At 45.6% G+C, this 18,083-nt stretch overlaps 2 protein-coding genes and 1 long non-coding RNA gene across 3 annotated transcripts; 2 read left to right on the top strand and 1 right to left on the bottom strand.

Annotated features, from left to right (window-relative positions):
* The first annotated feature begins 1,499 nt into the window (after positions 1 to 1,499).
* On the top strand, positions 1,500 to 5,332 carry NT5C (5', 3'-nucleotidase, cytosolic). Its single transcript, XM_083728790.1, has 5 exons — positions 1,500 to 1,836; positions 3,523 to 3,623; positions 3,714 to 3,774; positions 4,794 to 4,908; positions 5,009 to 5,332. Exons 1-5 carry the CDS (start codon positions 1,648 to 1,650, stop codon positions 5,149 to 5,151), a joined length of 609 nt encoding a protein of 202 aa, XP_083584916.1. The 5' UTR covers positions 1,500 to 1,647; the 3' UTR covers positions 5,152 to 5,332.
* Positions 5,333 to 6,879: 1,547 nt separating this feature from the next.
* Positions 6,880 to 13,786, bottom strand: ARMC7 (armadillo repeat containing 7). The gene is made up of 4 exons (XM_083728791.1): positions 13,656 to 13,786; positions 11,761 to 11,855; positions 11,302 to 11,445; positions 6,880 to 8,240 (listed from the first exon to the last, which is right to left on the bottom strand). Exons 2-4 carry the CDS (start codon positions 11,849 to 11,851, stop codon positions 7,903 to 7,905), a joined length of 573 nt encoding a protein of 190 aa, XP_083584917.1. The 5' UTR covers positions 11,852 to 11,855; positions 13,656 to 13,786; the 3' UTR covers positions 6,880 to 7,902.
* A 70-nt stretch (positions 13,787 to 13,856) lies between these two features.
* LOC310839853 lies at positions 13,857 to 16,220 on the top strand. The gene is made up of 2 exons (XR_014561685.1): positions 13,857 to 14,015; positions 14,857 to 16,220. It is a non-coding gene; the product is annotated as an uncharacterized lncRNA (long non-coding RNA).
* The last annotated feature ends 1,863 nt before the right edge of the window (positions 16,221 to 18,083 follow it).

The raw sequence follows: 18,083 nt of genomic DNA, 5'->3' as shown, positions 1-18,083 counted from the left end.
ATTAGCCGATGGTTTGCTGGCTGTCCATTAAGAGCTTGGGAACTATTGCAACCTGATACAGATGAAAGAAAGTCTTTGCACTAACTGAAGGGAAGCAAATAGTTTCTTACACATCATTGTTGTGCAATATGGCCTGTGATGGTGTGCCATAAAATCTAATCTACATTCTCAGCGTTACAGAGAGAAACACTTTATCGGTGTCTGCTTATCTCCATCATAATGAGGGGTTTCCACCATGCTCTGCTGGATGTCCCAATTCTGATTTCAGTGGGATGAACTTTACCACACATTGCAACTTTGTGTAATAATGAAATCCTGCAATGTGGTCAAGATTTTCGAAGCTATCCTGGATTGAGCTCTCACTTCAACATAACATAGGAGTCATTTGGGTATGCTCTCTTTTTATCTGGTAGTAACTGATCCCACTATAATGCCACAGTGGTGGTGTAGAATTCAAGTGTTTGATTGCTTTTTTGCAATAGAACAGAGTCAACTGAGCAACATACTGAGCAAATTCTTCTTGTAAAGGTAAACGGACCCCTGACCATTAGGTGCAGCGCTCATCTCGCTTTATTGGCCGAGGGAGGCGGCGTACAGTTTCCAGGTCATGTGGCCAGCATGACTAAGCCGCTTCTGGCGAACCAGAGCAGCACACAGAAATGCCGTTTATCTTTCTGCCAGAGCGGTACCTATTTATCTGCTTGCACTTCAACGGGAGCTCAGTCCCTCGTGGGGATTTGAACCCCTGACCTTCTGATCAGCAAGCCCTAGGCTCTGTGGTTTAACCCACAGCGCCACCCGCGTCCCAATTCTTGTAGCTTCCCTAATTCTTGATAAAAGCTCATCTCTCGCTCGCTCTTCCCTCTTCCCCCACCCTGCCCAATACATCCACCCCTCATTGTACAGTATATTTGCTATTGGCCAAGCTCAGTTACCATGTAAAGAAAACTCAAAGCCATGCCTGTAACTCACAACCCTTGCTTAAACAAATGTGTCCAGGTAGCTCAGTTGGTAGAACACGAGACTCTTAATTTCAGCGTCGTGGGTTCGAGTCGCACGTTGGGCCAAAGATTCCTGCAGTGCAGGGGGTTGGACTAGATGACCTGGGTGGGTCCCTTACAATTCTGACTCTAGAGCGACCTTGGATAGCTGAAAACATGGCTTCAAGTTCAGATCTCTTCGTTTAGACCTGTGGGTCCCTAGATGTTGCTGGACTACAACCCCCCCTCATTCCTAGCCAGCATGACCAGTGGTCAGGGAAGATGGGAGTTGTAGTCCAACAACATCTGGGGACCCACAGACTGAGAAACACAAGACGCTGATTAAATAACAGCAAAAAGTTAACGCAAAATGGGGACTCCTGTTTTGAGCACCAAGGGGGGAAAGCCACCTCCTCCTCGCCCTTCCAAGCCGGAGAATGGGGTGAAATCTCTCCCCCACGTCTTCCCACAAAGCGCCGCGCTTCCCACGTGCGCCCTCTGCTCATGCGCCACTGAGCGGGTTAGATCTCGCCCTTTGAGTATCCATTACGCCTCTCTCGTCAGTCGCCGGGGGCCGTAGTTCCCCAGCGTAGTTCTCTCTGACTCCCCAGCGCCTCCTGTGGCGTAGCCGGGCTCTGCAGCGGCCGACGTGCGCCGCCAGGGAAGAATGGACGGCGGCTCCGCGTCCCGCCCGCTGCGCGTCCTGGTGGACATGGACGGGGTCCTGGCGGACTTCGAAGGCGCGCTGCTGCGAGGCTTCTCCGCCGCCTTCCCCGGAGAGCCTCGCGTGGAACTGGAGCAGCGAAGGGGCTTCTTGGCGCTGGAGCAATACCGCTCCCTGCGGGAGGATCTGGGGGTGAGCATCCAGCGAGCGGGCAGGCGGGGCAGGGGCGCCGCTGGACGGCTCCCATGACAAGAGCTGCTCCCGGAAGATGACAGGGGGGACAGGGGAAGAGGGAGAAGAGGCCCGGCTCCTTTTTGGAGAGCTCGAGCGCTAAGGCTTGCCCGAGATCCAACGCAGCAGGGAACTTTAGAAAAACCGGCAGGGGCATTGCGGTTCCCTTCTGCCTTTAAAACAGTTACGACATGGGCAAAAAGTCAACTTTCAGCTGGCAGCAAGGAGGAAAAGCTGGATCTAGCGGACTTTTACCCCTTAAAAGCTCGAGTCAGCAGCCTTGCCGCAAAGAGGAACGCGCGCTCCCCTGCCCGCTCCGTCGGTGGCATTTACCGGTAGTCACACAGAGCATCAAACTATCTTCAACGCTAGAAGTTGATAGCTAAAGTTTCAGAGCTGCCCTCTATTCCTCCACCACACCCCATCTCTCCTCTGCAAGTCTCATGTGTCTTTTAAAAGTTTTGTGCTAGGCATATTTCATTCCACTGGAAAAACCATACATGCGGTTCAATGGGAATGATTCATCTCTTCAAGTTGAAACATTAAGGCTACAATCTTGCTTTTAAACCCAATTGTGGAGATTCTCTGGATGGTGAAGAATCATGGTGTCACCAATTACAGCAGCAAATATAGCCCAAAAGAACAGATGAAGGAAAACGGAGACACAATCCTTTGGTAGCATCCAGAGTAATTTTGAAATGCCGTTTTGTAGTTTGTAGGGTGTGTTGTTTTTTTTAAAGGGCTCAGTGCAACTTGCATTAACAATTATATATTTTTCTTTACAGGATCAGCACACTCTCTTTCCACTGCTAAATAGGCTTGGAACGTGAGAGGCTTTCCCAAAAAAGTTATCTGAAACCAGTCACTTTTCAGCCAAGTTTCTCAGTACAAGAAACATCATTTTAAATAATAGGTTTATATAAACAATCTCTCCCCCAACCATGAAAAAATGTTGAAATGCGAAATATACCTAGGAACAAGTCTTCACCATGACAGAAACGTTATCCAATAAAAAGCCTACAGGAATAAAGCAGTCTTAGGCTGCAATCCAAACCCCCTTTGTGTAGGGTTGGCGAGTTGGATTGGGCAGAGGTGTCCCAGAACTCTCCCTTCTACCTGCTAAAAGAGGTGGGGGGCATGTACTGCCGACAGGACACCCCCCTGCTGTGGCTTGATTTGCCAGCCCACCCCATCCCAGCTGGCATGCGTGCAATGGCTATGGAAGCAGCGGTGGTCCTGCAGCTCAGTTCAACCCCTCTGCTGCCCAGCCAGGGTTTCTACGGGAGCCTCAGTGCCTTGCTCCAGAAGGCAGAGGCATAGCGTGGGTTGTCAGCACCCGGGGCAAGGCAAGTAATTTGTGCCCCCTAACCCATGGATTTGCGCCCCCTAACCTGTGGATTTGCGCCCCTAACCCTAACCCCCAGATGTTGCGCCTGGTGTGGCCGGCCCCCCCTGCACCCCCTACGCTACGCCACTGCCAGAAGGCACTCCTTGACCACGTATATGGGATGCAGTTTTGAAAATTAAAGCAGTTCTTGAGCCCTTCTCAGGGGGAAGAAGAGAGCCTTCTCCATAGTAGATTGAATATTAAGCAACTAGGTGAGCTCTGTTTACACTAGAAGTGTAATTCCATGCATCTGGTTTCAGGTGAAGGTAGCCAGTGTGTACGAGTCACCAGGCTTCTTTCTGGGCTTGGATCCCATTCCAGGAGCTATTGAAGCAATGCAGGAGATGATTCAAATGCCCAAGTAAGGCCCATTCGGAACACAGAATGGTTTGCAATTAGCCCTCATGGTTTTTTTTTCATATAGTGACTAATAATGCTCATGTCTTTTCAGCACAGAAGTGTTTATTTGCACAAGCCCTATCCGGAAATATGAATACTGCGTTCAAGAGAAGGTTGGCAATTGTTTGCTGTCCCCTACTCTCTCTCTGTTCAGCTTGCTTACCCTGACTCCAACCTTGTGTTATGCAGAGCCTCCCATCAGTTTCCTTATTTTTGCTTTTTCCTTGTTTGCTTCTATGTTCCTCATCTTCAATACTAGTGGCTTATGTGCTTCATTGTCAAGGTGAGGCTCTATTCATGTCCCTTCCACACCACTGGGTTACCTGCTCTGATGTAGATCCCCCATCTATGGCAGTATTTCAGAGGCTTTTGAATGGTAACTTGCAGGCACAAGTCAGTTGAACAGTCTATTGCACCTTGCACTGGAAAAGGAACAAATGTATTTGCTGGTTACAAAAGTAGAATATGTACCCCCACGGAACACAAGCACATAGTTTTTATAATACAGTGGTACCTTGGATTACGAACTTAATCCATTCTGGAAGTCTGTTCTTAAACTCTAGGAAGAAGACACAGTGGGGCTTATGTCTGAGTAAACGTGCACAAGATTGTGTTGTGAATCTTGTAGGTAACAGAAAACATCTTGAATTTTTCTTGCCCTTTGGCCCAATTTATTTAAATGTTTCCCCCTTTCCTGTGGGAAAAAACCCCCATGAGAATCTCTGCATTTTGCTGGATGACCAAAATGTACAATGACTGGAATACCTATGTTAACAAGAACTTCTACCCCTTAAGCTATGGGTATTCAGATGCTTCAGGAAGCCACCAGCTTCTGCTCTACAAGCCCGATTAAAAAATACATCTTTTGCATGTTTACTAAGAAGTACACCCCACTGCATTCATCCCTGAGTATGTGTGTTCAGGATTGCAGCCTAAGCAATTTGCAAAATGAGAAAATGTCTGTCAAAGTTTGTAGAAAACATTTCATGCTAGCTTTATAATTTCACGTCTCCTCTGACTCTCCTGTCTAAATAACCAGTCGGATATAGTCGAGTGTTTTGGCTTCTTTGCTTTTTTGGTAAAAAGGCTGTAATTAAAATTCTTCTGATACTGATCTTTCTTCACCTGATAGTACAGCTGGGTTCAAAAGCACTTGGGTCCCAAATTTGTGGAGCGGATAATTCTGACCAGGGATAAAACAGTTGTGTCTGCTGATCTGCTCTTTGATGACAAGGATGTCGTTAAAGGTACGAGAATGTGCAGTGCGGTTTTCAGATCCAAACGCTTTACCATTGCTCCAGTGATGAAATGGTCGCTCTTGCAATTTTCCATTCTCATTCTTCTCAGGGGTTGAGCCTAATCCGAGCTGGGAGCACATCTTGTTCTCTTGCTGTCATAACAAGCATCTAAAGCTGCAACCCCCACGAAGGAGACTTGAGTCTTGGACTGATGACTGGAGGGCAATACTGGAAAGCAAGCGCTCCAAGTGATGGCTGAAGAAAGGGGCGTGTACTTCAACAGGCAGTGAAAGTGACCCAAAACACCAGCTGGTCATTAAACTCCACTGGAACGAAGCAAGGCACCCACCCAGTGAGCCAGCCCAGATGGAAATATATTTCCTATTTGCAAGAGAATACTGTTTTGTCCTAATTAAACATCAACAATGTGAGTCTTTGTCATGCATCTAGATAAATAAAAGTGCAAACGATCAGTAGCTGGTATACGCAGCGCCAGAAGAGGAACAGGGAGACCTCAAAGCACTAAGATTTTAGGGTACAGTAATAGAATCATGGAATTGTAGAGTTAGAAGGGACCCTGAGAATCATCTAGTCCAGAGCTTTCCAAACTTTTCATGTTGACGACACACTTTTTAAACATGCATCATTTTGTGACACAGTACTTTAGTTTTATTAGCAAACCGGAGGCTAAACTAAACTCTTTCCAGTCCTGGGAGAAGCATTCGCGTGACACTGTTGGCATACTGCCAGGGAGACAAAGGCCATCATGCCTCCACGTCGATTCCGGACGATCCATCAATCTCCCGTAGAACAGTGTCAATCAATTAGCGACACAAGCCTCAGAAACAGCTGTCCACATTCTAAGGACTGGTGCACGCCCTTTCGCAGACTTCGCACAACAAAAGATGCACTCAGGAGAGCATTATTTACAACTTTATTCAGCGTTGGTCAGAACAAAAGAAAAAACATGACTGCCTGCCTGCGTGTCGAGGCACAGAGAGAGACAACAGCTATATACAAAACAGAAACTTCCTGTGAGCGGAAGTACGCAGGCTGTGACACAACAACCTGCTCCCTTTTTAAGGTGGAACGGAAATATCCTAACAGACACACCTGTTAGGATTCTTGCTCTGTGTTTGCAGTCACGAGATTGTTGTCTATCACATGACGGTGTATGTTTTCATTCCACATAGTGGGAAGTGACGGAGAGAGGATGTTTTGGTATTACTGTGTTCTGGAAAGTGGGACTATTGTCCTTTGTTCCTTCTCTCTTTGCTGTCTGATGAGAAAGAGGAAGGAGCTAAGTCAGGATGCTCCGAGTTTATTATATGTAAATCAAGTAGATTAGCCAAGATGCTGAGCTACTGAGTCTGTTACGCAACCTGCAAATACTCTGCAGGATCCCTAAGTGTGCTGATGCTTCTTGGTATCAGTTGCTTTGATGTTCAGGCTAGAGAAAGCTTTTGAAGCTCCCGACCGACCAGGAGGGAGAGAACATGTTAGTTGGGCATGTGTCTCTACCAGGGTTCTACATGAGAGTAGGACGATCCCAACAACACCTACACACTGCAGCCGACACACTAACATGTCACAGCACACAGTTTGGAAAGCTCTGATCTAGTTCAGCTCCCTGCAATGCAAGAAATATGCAGCTGTCCCATACAGGGATCAAACCTGCAAACTTGGCATTATCAGCACAACACTCTAACCAACTGAGCCATTCGCTATTGCTCACCTGTCTTCTGTTCATTCTGCTGTTTAAAGAAAAAAAAGCCCAGCTAAAGCAGGGATGTGCAACCCATGACTTCCCAAATGTTCCAACGCCCATCATTCCTGACCACACTGGCTGATGGGAATTGGAGTCCCAACTATATTTGGAGGGGAACAGGATTCCCACCTGTATTCTCCTGCTCCAAGGTATATCCACTATAATAGCTATTAGGGTCCTGTAGCATGATTTAAATCTCCAGATAACAATGCTTTATCTATCTGTTCCTTATTCAAATATTTATAAACCACGCTTTCACAGAAAATATAACAAAATACCACCACAACAGTAAAACCATCAATCAAATCTGGTTGGTTAAAAAATTTCACACTCCAAAAGCATGTGTGAACAATGCAGAGTTTGCAAAGTCAATTGAAAGAAAGCACTAATGGAACTCTGCCAAGCTTCCTTAAAAAAGAAAGGAAGTGTAAAAAATAAAAAAGAGGAAGAAAGTAAAAATGCATTGGGATTTTTAAAGATGTATAACAAAACGTAACAAGACAACTAAGCATAATCATGACACATCTCCTGATTCCTGCTGAACTTCTATTGGCAAGGAATCCCACGCTCATTCCGATAGAATGACTGACTTTCATTCCAATAGAATGAAAGACAACCTTAAGGGGCAATCTAAACTCCCAACCCTGCTGGCAGAGCTTGGCCAAGCAGTAGAGCCCCTACTGCATCAGTAGCATCGCAGCTCACTTTGGCTGCAAAGCAGTGGCGGTGGGGCAGAACAGTCAGGCTTGTACTGGGCCAGATCGCTGCACCATCTCCAGGTCAGTGTAGGAACTGGGCCCAGATTCACCCTGAATGCACTGCATCTTGGTACTAAGACCAGCTTAGGATCCAGCAGATCCTGGGCTGGCTCAACTTAGCCCCTCCTTGCCCTTGCAATGCCCTGTTTTGGGGCTTCCTGCTGTCTTCTGCCAGTGAGAAGCCCACCCAGCAGATGGAAGGCTGGCTTACCCAGAAGAGCTAGGCAGTAGGACACCTCAGTGTAATGCAGCCTCCCACCAAAGCCCGGTGTAATGTGACTAGGTGCCAAAATATTTCAGTGGCCCCTAAAAATGACAGCATCAGATGCATGCCTCATGGTGCTTAACAGTTCCTGAAGAGTCTCTTTTTAAAGTGAGATTCCGGGGATGATTTTCCTCACCCGAGGGCTGGCTTTTTCCAACACAAGGGCTGCTGCTTCTTCCATGAAAAGCTTTCCGGCTGCCCTCTGTGCCGAGTCAGTCCTTTGGCAGTGGGATCCCTAGGGCAGTGTGTTCGGTCAGGGCCTTGGCCGCCTCTACCTGATGAGGGGTGCAGTAATCTTCAAGGAAGATGGTGGCCAGGTTTCGTAGCCTCCGGTTGGCCGAGAGGGAGAAGCGCAGCATGCATTCCACCACGGGAAGAGCCGTGATCTGTTGGCGAGACTGGGGGGTGGTCAAGTACATTAAAGTGGTGACTGCGGACATCACAGTCTCTTCATTGGAGCTGGAGAGGGCACCGACAACGGCTGCGACACCATCTGCCTCCAAGATATAGTCTTTGTTGATTTTGTCCAGGCAGAGGTTACAAAGGCCACCTAAAGTACGAGAGAATGAGATAGTAAAGACAGGACCAGCCTTCTCATCTACTTCACATTTACCACTGCCATAGGTATTGAGGCAACCAGGTTCATTGAAGTCACCCAGACTCACCCTGAACAGCTAAAAGAGGCTTCTGGGAGGCCGGAGGGACCTTGCTTGAACAACTCTTGGGCTGGGACAACTGGCTAAAATGTTTTAAACTGTTCTAATTTTGGTTCCTCAGTTTTTTGTTGGGTTGGTGTTGGTTAAATGTTTAGTTGAAGTTGGCGGTAATTTTAATTTGGGCATAACTGTAAACTGTTTATTATTGTTGTTATTGGTTTCTATTGATTTAGTGGTAGGTTTGTTGCTTGTCAGCATATTTTGTTTTTTAATGTTTGATATGTTTTTATATATGTTGTAAGCCACCAAGAGTAGCTGGGGAAACCCAATCAGATGGGCAGGATATAAATTAATTTTATTATTAAGTCAGGGTTCCCCAAATTTGGGTCTCCAGCTGTTTTGGACTACAACTCCCATCATCCCTAGCTAACACGACCAGTGGTCAGGGATGATGGGAACTGTAGTCCAAAAAACAGCTGGAGACCCAAGTTTGGGAAACCATGATCTAAGTCTTTCTCTATGTAGCTTGCGTGCTTTCCTCTGCACTGTCCTGACTTTCCCTTCCTCTTTCCCCAACATCCACAACGAAAGCAACTAGTTACTAGAGGGAGGGAGATCTCAGTGGGAGTTGTAGCCAGGCAGACACAGGTTAAAACTTCTATTATATATTCAGATTCTGTCATGAGAACTGTAAACATTGCACACATTGGGGGGAGAAAGGGGGGGTCTGCCACTTACAAAATGTGATTAAGAAGAATTTGGAATCTGTTGGCAAATGACAAGATGCTGAAGGGAAGAGCTAGCAAGAGGCAAAGGGCATTATGGGCTGGGAATGATGTAATTTATGTCTTGCAAAGTTGACTGGTGGCAATACTAGTGTATGTTTAACTATTTTCACACTCTGCCACAGGTTCCTCATTGGCTTAACACACAGTTTTTTTATGAGAGGGAAAAGAAAGAAAACAAGTGGAACAAGAACCCAGCGGGGTTACACACTATGCTATCTGCAATAAAAGAACACCACTGGGTTCTTGTTCAACTTTAAAACTTTTTTGTTTTCTTTCTTTCTCCGCATAACAACTCCCTCTGATTGCAATTATCTACCTTGTTTTCATTCTGAAAAAGTCTTCCTGTTTTTTCCCCAACCAAAGCATTCATACTAATTCTTCACACACAACACTAGAAGGCACTGTGCGCTCCTGTAAGTGCTGCAGCCTCTGCATAAGAGAATGCTCCTTTGTTTTCAAAACTTGTCTGCTTCCTGCTCTTATTGGCTCAGCAGTGTCTCACCTGCTCCTTCAACTCCGCATTTCAGACTAAGCAGCCTTTTACAAGAAGTGGGATATCCTGTATGTTAACAGGTCCTGGTATTCATGGGGGCCAACTGTTTTGCTCATGGCTTCGAGAAATAAAACTGAATCATTTGCTGAAAGATTTTGGATGCTGAATTATTAGCATGATGATAATAAAAGTAAACAATTATTTCCACCCTGTGTGGGCCGATACATTTAACCCATTGTGTTTTCTTCACAAGTGATACTGTTGTATGGGTATGGAGAACCTATGTCTAGACAAGCTAAGAGATAAGCTGGCCGAGAGAGCTTCAGGCAACGAGGTTATTAAGGGGGACCAAAAAAAGACCACAACACGTAACCTTCAGATTAATGCGGAGATTAACTTTCCACCAAGAGAGAATGTGCCACCCTTCAAGGAGAGCACTCCATCACCCCCCCAAAGGAGAAATATCCCTAAGGTGACCGCACCAGACGTATGGGACAAAATGAGATACCTAGATGAAACAGAACTGGGCCAAAATCAGGCCACAACAGAATATCCACAGAATGAATTTATGCATAATAAAGATCCGGTGTTCACAAACGTGAGCACTTTGCATCCACCTATTGAAATCATAGAGCGGCTGGATAGCCCGCCATACAAAGACGATAGGCGACCGATACATAAAGCGACAAACCCTAAAAGTACGTTAGCTAATAATTGACAAAGACTCGACTGTGATAAAGCCAATCTTAAATTTTTATCATGGAACATTGCTGGTTGGCTCAACAAGGCGACTGACCAATCATTTGTCAATTTTATTCAAGATCATGATATAGTCTTCCTGCAAGAGACATGGCTAACAGGGGACTTAGATGTAAATGGTTTTGCCTCATTTTCGCTCGCAGGTTCACCAAGCAACAAAGGGGGACGAGTTAAGGGAGGGCTAGGCATTCTAATATCCACAAGGTTGAGAGCATCTTTCGTCGAGCTGGAGCCTCTGAGCAGTGTGGCCATGGCATTATTAATGTCCCTCCAGATTTTGCTGGACAGCAACGCCCATGTTCCCTGACCATTGAGCGTGCTGGCTGGGGGAGTTGGAGTCCAAAAACAACTGGAATGGCACAGTAACTGCTCTTTTCCTAAGTTTACAATGTTAGCTGGCTGCTCTGACTAAATTTCTTCTAATTGTGAAGATTTATCTTGCCCCCACAAAGGATGCAGATTTTAATAATGATGATATTCAGTATTTATATAGTGCATTGAACACTAAAATATTTCACACACATTTTCTTAGTAATCCTGCTTTTATACACATTGTAAGAGAGGTCAACATTAAATGGGGGTTTGAGGCTGATGAGAGAGAAGTTTACTTAAGGCCACAGGCTGCAATCCAATGCTTGCTTACCCAGAAGGAACAGTGGGACATAGGTCTGAGCAGATGTATACAGGATTGAACAGTTAGAGATTTAATGGCTGAACCATGAGGCCTTCCCAGCTTACAATCGCAACCACTGCCATAAAGGTAAAGGTAAAAAAACCACTGCCATATACCAAGACTGACGAACTTGACTATCCCTAAAGTGATGTGGGAGTATAATTTCAAGTGTGGAGGCCGAGAGAAGCTCTTAAAAATTGCTTTAATTCATAGTAAGTATCAAGCTTAAACACAAGCCTTACCAAGTGCAAATTCCACAAGGGTTTCATTGTCCTCACTGAGCATATCTAGGAACAGGTCCAATACTTTCAGCTGCCGGAGATATTCATAGTTCTTAGGATCATAAGCAAAATTAGCTAGATTGGCCAACACCTGCTCCTTGGCTTCTGAAATAATATAAAACAACTCTTGAGGTAATATTTTTGGTATATAAATTTTTACACAACTTTGTTAATATATTCAGAAACGTTTATTTGAGTTTTTGTGGTTGTTTGATTTTTATGTAATATTGCATGTCCTATGCTCTAATGCAAACAAAAATATATACAATGCAACCATGTTAAACAGTTTAAAGAGGAAAATGAATAAAAACTGTGTTACCAAAGCAACAACTCTTGAGAGGAGGAAAGAAGCAACTAAGATGGGCAAGGCATTTATACACATAGAACAAAAGCAGCTAGTGGCTAATAAATTATACTCACCAGAGCTCTCAGTCACCTGGAATTCAGTGACTAGGGCCTGTAGGTATTCAAGGCGACCCAGACCTAGTAGGTCCTTGTGGTTTTGGGACATGGTGCTAGAAGAAAAGGCAGAGTTTCATTTGAAATAATATTCTGAAGGACGTACTATTACAGGAGTACTGAAAGGTTCTGTGAAAGATTTCTTCTCCATTTTCAATCCCAATTTCCTTGTCTTTAATGTTTGGCCTCTTTAGACTATGTATAATTTCAAGCTAATAATTTTATACGAGCAGTGAATAAACTACAGCTTTATTCTTCGAATGGGGCAGGCTTCCTAAACGCATTTTGCTTTTCGTTCAGGAAAAAGCATTTTCCATCCCCAAATGTGGAAAATCCCACTGCCTCAAAAAAGTACTTCCACATGTCTGTAGAATCAAATCTACTTTTGACCTGAAAACAAACCATGAAGCTAAACTTTCCAAGTTAGATCTTTGCCTATAACATTCTCCCTCCAAGCTTCCTATGCTGCCATACGACAAACTCTCTGTTCATGTCCCTTAGTGTTTTAAAACACGGATATGGTTTATATGTGCTTGTTCAGGACAACTCTTAGGTTCTCAGTGAGGCAGGAAGCGATTTGACAGAAAACATTTTCTAATTATGACTAGACTCCTCACCTTTGTGTACTCAGAATTACAGCAAAAAATATTGCCAATTTCTCCGATGTCCTTTAAAAGAACACCCACTACTTCCTCTTTTAAATATTAACTAAACAGGGAACTAGAAGACACAGGGCGTACAAAAATTCAATCGATGCCCCACCAACTAGTATTCCTACTCTCCAGTTCCTCCACATTACTATGGAAAAGCTCCCAGTAAAATAAATGAGCCTGTGTGACTATAACCTACCACTCCACCAGGGCAACACTTTGCGACTTGTGTAGATGTGTCCTTAAAACACCACTTCTCCAGTATTTACCCATGTATGATGGTTAAGTCCAGTCCAAAGCGACTATGGGGTTGCGGTGCTCATCTCACTTTCAGGCCAAGGGAGTTGGTGTTTGTCCACATACAGCTTCCCAGGTGACTAAACCACTTCTGCCACAATGGGACACAGTGATGGAAGCCAGAGCGCACAGAAATGTAGTTTACCTTTCTGTCACAGTGGTACCTATTCATCTACTTGCACTGGTGTGCTTTTGAACTGCTAGGTTGACAGGAGCTGGGACAGAGCAATAGGAGCTCATCCCGTTGCAGGGATTCGAACCACCAACCTTCTGATTGGCAAGTCTAAGCGGCTCAGTGGCTTAGACCACAGCGTCACCCGTGTGTATGATCTAATGGTCCCATGAAACAACTGCCACTCCCCTCTCCTTTGGGGTGTCCTCCCCACCATGGGAAAACATGTCATATGATGGATCAGGTTTCCCATATTTATTATGGAAGACTTTCTGATCCCTGGAAGGCTGCCCTGACCAGAACATGGCTGAAAAAGACCTAGGTAAACATATTATTGTTGCTACTAGTAGTGGTGGTAGTAGTCGTCTATACAGTGGTACCTCGGGTTAAGTACTTAATTCGTTCCGGAGGTCTGTCTTTAACCTGAAACTGTTCTTAACCTGAGGTACCACTTTAGCTAATGGGGCCTCCCGCTGCCGCCGCACCGCCGGAGCACAATTTCTGTTCTCATCCTGAAGCAAAGTTCTTAACCCGAGGTACTATTTCTGGGTTAGTGGAGTCTGTAACCTGAAGCGTCTGTAACCCGAGGTACCACTGTATTTTCTTATACTGTACTCCGTCTTTCCCCCTGATAGGGACTCCAGGCGGCTTACAGGTAAACCGAGGTCTAGGATAGGATATTGCCATAGTAATCTAACCCTGGGTATTTCCGTTCGTTTCCCCGCCCACTTCGTTACCTGCTGCCCTTGGATGGCTCCTTCCTTTGCCCGCACCGGCCTCGCTTTATAGCCCAGCCGGTTGGAGGCACAGCAAAACCTCGCACGGAACTTCCGGACGAGACACGCCGGCACGCACGGAAAAAAACTCCAGGAACGCGCAGGAAACCGGATGTTGCGTTGAAGAACGGGCAGAAGAGTTACACTAAGGGCAGCACCCTAGCGGGGAACAAGTACCCTTTAGAGGTGGTAGGGTCCGCTCTACCGCTCCGCCGACGAGCCCCTTCCAGCCATGGCGGGCTTCTCCGCGAAGAAACGTCTGTCCAAGCCCTTGTTGTTTGGGGGCATCTTCTGTGCCTTGGCGACCGCCTTCGTGTACAGGTGCCGTGAGAGGGTCTGGGCAGGAGTCCAAAGGGAGGAGGAGCTCAAGGAGCCTGGCAGGGGTTGGTGTTGAGGTCGGAAACAAAAAGTGCACAGTCCAGCAAGCTTCTCCAGCTCCCTGACCTTTCAGCTTAAGGCTTTGGCCCTCGGCTCACTTTCTTGGGAGTGATCCACGCCGAACTTTTGCATCATAAGCACACAGAGGATTGCACCGTGAAAAAGTCCGGGGCAGTCCTCTTGCAAGACCCCATTTTTGTGGACTTCACAAAGGAGACCCCCCCCCCCAAAGTGTAGCTGTGGCGCCTTTAAAAGCTAGCGGATCTGCTGCGATACAAACTTTTGCTGGGTTGGGTTTTCCTTTGGTTCGGAAGGTTTGTGCCATATGCAATCTGTTTGGTCTCTCGAGTCTTGCAAGGCTTTGTGTTTTTGCAGAAACAGGCTTGCAAACCCATCGCAGCCCTCCTGAGGAGTAAGCCCCATTGTTCTGTGGGGCTTTCTGCTGGGTAAACGTGCATAAGACTGTCTGGAGTTTCCTCCAAGGCTCCCACCCCACACAGATTCATAGCTCTTTATGAACTCTCAATCAGTCTAATGGCCGTAGGAAGTTTTATTACTCTCTTTTCCAAGAACTTTTCGGTGTCTGGTCCTTTGCTAGGTAGGACTCCGTCCTGTGTTTTAGAACCTCCCCAACCAGAAAAGGAATGGGTTGTGCGTACTGTACTGTACTAACATGCACGGTGGGTGGCAGGATAGAGCTTTGTTGAGGGACGCCTGATAAGCAAAAATTGGGAGTTGGGCTGCATGGCTTGCTTAACTCTCTTTTTGCCTCTGTTTTCTGCAGACATCGTTTTTTCCCTGAGGTAGAGGAGATCCGTGCCCGGGAGTACGAGTACTATGAAAAGAAACGCCAGGAGGTGCTGCAGAGGCGCCAGCAGCAACTGGCTGAGCTGGCGCAGAAGAAAACAGCCCCGTAGCTGGCCTTTTACTGCTGAGGAAAGACAGAGACCTGACTAAATGGACTAGATGACTATGCTCCCATGCCATTGGTTCCTACAGGCGCGTTTGGGCTTGGACTACTCAGTGGGGTTTGAGCAAGTCATATCTTAATTAACTTGAGAGTTCTTGGGACAGAGCATGTAATCTCCATAAGAATAAGGATTTGAGTCTGAGGGAACCTAAGGTTACGTATTGGTTCTTGCATTGATTTTTTACGCAACTTTTAGCATATGATTTAACACAAGTAGTCTTGCCACGACTCCAAAGGTTTGCCATGTTTTGGTGAGTCTTGGCTGCCCTAAACATTTCATATATGAGTTGTGTGGTTTTTGGTTTTTTGTTTTGCTGGTAAACATGTAAAAAGGTAAAAATAAAGGACCCCTGAGAGTTAGGTCCAGTCGTGAAATATATCCCTGCTTTCAGACAATATTTCAGAGATGAACAATATTCTTGCTTCCTATGCAGAAACTCCTAGACCACTGTTCAGACAAATGAATGTCTATTTCTGGCGTGTGTCTGCTTAATCACTGAATGAAGCACAATTGTTTATTTTGAAACATGAATGAATTCCTGCAGTTGGATCATAGCTGTAAAAGTGATTGTGAACTAAAATGATGCACTGATGCAAATATATTACCCAAATTCTTTGTAATCGTTTAGTGTGAAGTTTTGAATCAATTCTACATATAGCTATACTCGGTTCTACTGACTTCAAGGTAGCTTACTTCTAGGTAACTGGGTATAAATTTGCAGCCTAAGCAGTCCACTGAGACAGCCAGTAATTTCTTAGTGGTCTGCAAGGTGGGTGGGATTTGAGAACTGCTGTCCTCAAATTTCCATTTCAAAAGCTTGGACAATAAATTGTAGGAACAATTGTGTCTCCCTGCAAGCACCTGTAATGATTGCAGCCACTGTCTTCCCAGTACAAGTTAACGGAGCAACAGTCCCTTACCTTGGTTGATTTGCTTGTGTGGAACAAGGAAGAGAATTTGAGTCGGTCAGCCCAGTCCAAAGAGTGTCACCCTTGACGTTCCTTTTAATTACCTAAGAATCTCACCTGTTTGCTTGTAGGCTGACAAAATTTAAGATTTGAAGTACTCAAGAGGTAGCGGGGGATATGATAATAAGTTTTTCGGGGAATCTGTATAATAATGAAATGTTCTGCCATTATCAAAAGTATTAAAATAAAGTTCACAATCTTCCCCTCCACTCTAGGCAGTGCATGTATATATTTTATATTTAGGGGAGATGCTTTACAGGGACAGAATCAGTTTGAGAAATTGATCTTGGAGCTGCAAAAACAGTATGTGGTTGGGGGGGGGGGTATTTCTTAAGCCACAAGACCCAGGAATGGGATCTTAAGCCACAAGACCCAGGAATGGGATCTTAAGCCACAAGACCCAGGAATGGGATCTTAAGCCACAAGACCCAGGAATGGGATCTTAAGCCACAAGACCCAGGAATGGGATCCTTCCTGCGGGAAAGTGTGAAGGATGAGGTAAGGAATTAAGTCACGTGAACCAGAGAGGGAACAGTGGTCCAGTTATGAAGAGGGTGAACAGCCATCTCTTTTCTGGAAGGTGAACAAAGAAGCAATGAGCAGGAGTGGGTAACCTTTGACTTTCCAGGTGTTGCTGAACTACAACTCCTTGTCAGCTCAAGCAAGCATGGCCAAGGATCAGCAACATCTGAAGGGCCAAAAGTTCCCCACACCTGAGCAAGAGGATATGGTCACTAGAATCTAAGCCAGCCTTTCTTAACCTTGAATCCCCAAATATTTCAGACCACAACTATCATTCCTAGACAGCATGACCAGTGTTCAGGGATGATGGAATTGTAGAAATGAAGGTACCACCAGTGTCTATAGTCCAGCCTCTTGAAGTGCAGGAATATTTTGCCCCATGTGGGACTCAAACCCACGACCCTGAGATTAAAAGATATAATAATATAATAATTTATTATTTCTACCCCGCCCCTCTGGCTGGGTTTCATGCTCTACCTACTGAGCTATCTAGCAGTGAAGTTGCAGTTCAAGAACATTTGGAGACCCGAGGCTGAGAAAGGCCTGCCTAAGCACTTAGCCCTGCTCGGCATAGTTCATAGCTTCTCTGAGTTCTTCAAGCCCTTTCGCCATGGCAAGGTAGTGATCCATGAAGGATCTTGCCAACAAAGGTCCGTATAGTAAAAGCTATGGTTTTCCCAGTAGTGATGTATGGAAGTGAGAGCAGGACCATAAAGAAGGCTGATCGCCGAAGAATTGATGCTTTTGAATTATGGTGCTGGAGGAGACTCTTGAGAGTCCCATGGACTGCAAGAAGATCAAACCTATCCATTCTTAGGGAAATCAGCCCTGAGTGCTCACTGGAAGGACAGATCGTGAAACTGAGGCTCCAATACTTTGGCCACCTCATGAGAAGAGAAGACTCCCTGGAAAAGACCCTGATGTTGGGAAAGATGGAGGGCACAAGGAGAAGGGGACGACAGAGGACGAGATGGTTGGATAGTGTCTTTGAAGCTACCAGCATGAGTCTGACCAAACTGCGGGAGGCAGTGGAAGACAGGAGTGCCTGGCGTGCTCTGGTCCATGGGGTCACGAAGAGTCGGACACAACTAAACGACTAAACAACAACAACAACAAAGCACTTAGCCAGGAGTACCGGTAGGTTCCTGTTGAGTAGGTTCCTACTTGTGACCTACTAATTGGTAGCGTGGTGGGGTGGAACAGGAAATGGGCATATTTTGGAGAGCTTCTTAGAAGAGGCGGGAGGAGGGAGTAGTCTTTTGTACTGCTCTCAGAGCAAGTTGGGTGAGGAATAGGTGTTTGTGAATTCCGGTTTCTTGGGCAACTAGTAGTAGATGAGGAAGAAAGTCCTCCTATGGGTGTGTTTTGGAGCAACCCCACCTTTTCTGCACAGGGGTGACACATAAGGTTCCTTTATATTTTAACATCAGTGAAACTTTTAATATTTCTTAAGAAGGAATGGAACTTTAATTTAGAAACACAGGCAGCTGCCTTACAGAGGCAGCCCAATGATCCATTAGCACGGTATCATCTACACTGATATAATCCTT

The sequence above is a fragment of the Podarcis gaigeae genome, assembly GCF_964106915.1.
Source record: "Podarcis gaigeae genome assembly, chromosome: 2".
NCBI lineage: Eukaryota > Metazoa > Chordata > Lepidosauria > Squamata > Lacertidae > Podarcis > Podarcis gaigeae.
Note: the sequence above shows the minus strand (reverse complement) of the source record. Positions and strands in the feature narration are given on the sequence as shown.

Bases quoted from the DNA above. Each gene is read 5' to 3' on its own strand.
- NT5C (XM_083728790.1), top strand. From the start codon at position 1,648: ATGGACGGCGGCTCCGCGTCCCGCCCGCTGCGCGTCCTGGTGGACATG. The intron at 1,837-3,522 runs GTGAGCATCCAG...ATCTGGTTTCAG, and splicing joins CCCTGCGGGAGGATCTGGGG to GTGAAGGTAGCCAGTGTGTA. The intron at 3,775-4,793 runs GTTGGCAATTGT...TTCACCTGATAG, and splicing joins AATACTGCGTTCAAGAGAAG to TACAGCTGGGTTCAAAAGCA.
- ARMC7 (XM_083728791.1), bottom strand. From the start codon at position 11,851: ATGTCCCAAAACCACAAGGACCTACTAGGTCTGGGTCGCCTTGAATAC. The intron at 11,446-11,760 runs GTGAGTATAATT...ATATTATTTCAG, and splicing joins CCAGGTGACTGAGAGCTCTG to AAGCCAAGGAGCAGGTGTTG. The intron at 8,241-11,301 runs GTAAGGCTTGTG...CTCGTACTTTAG, and splicing joins CCTTGTGGAATTTGCACTTG to GTGGCCTTTGTAACCTCTGC.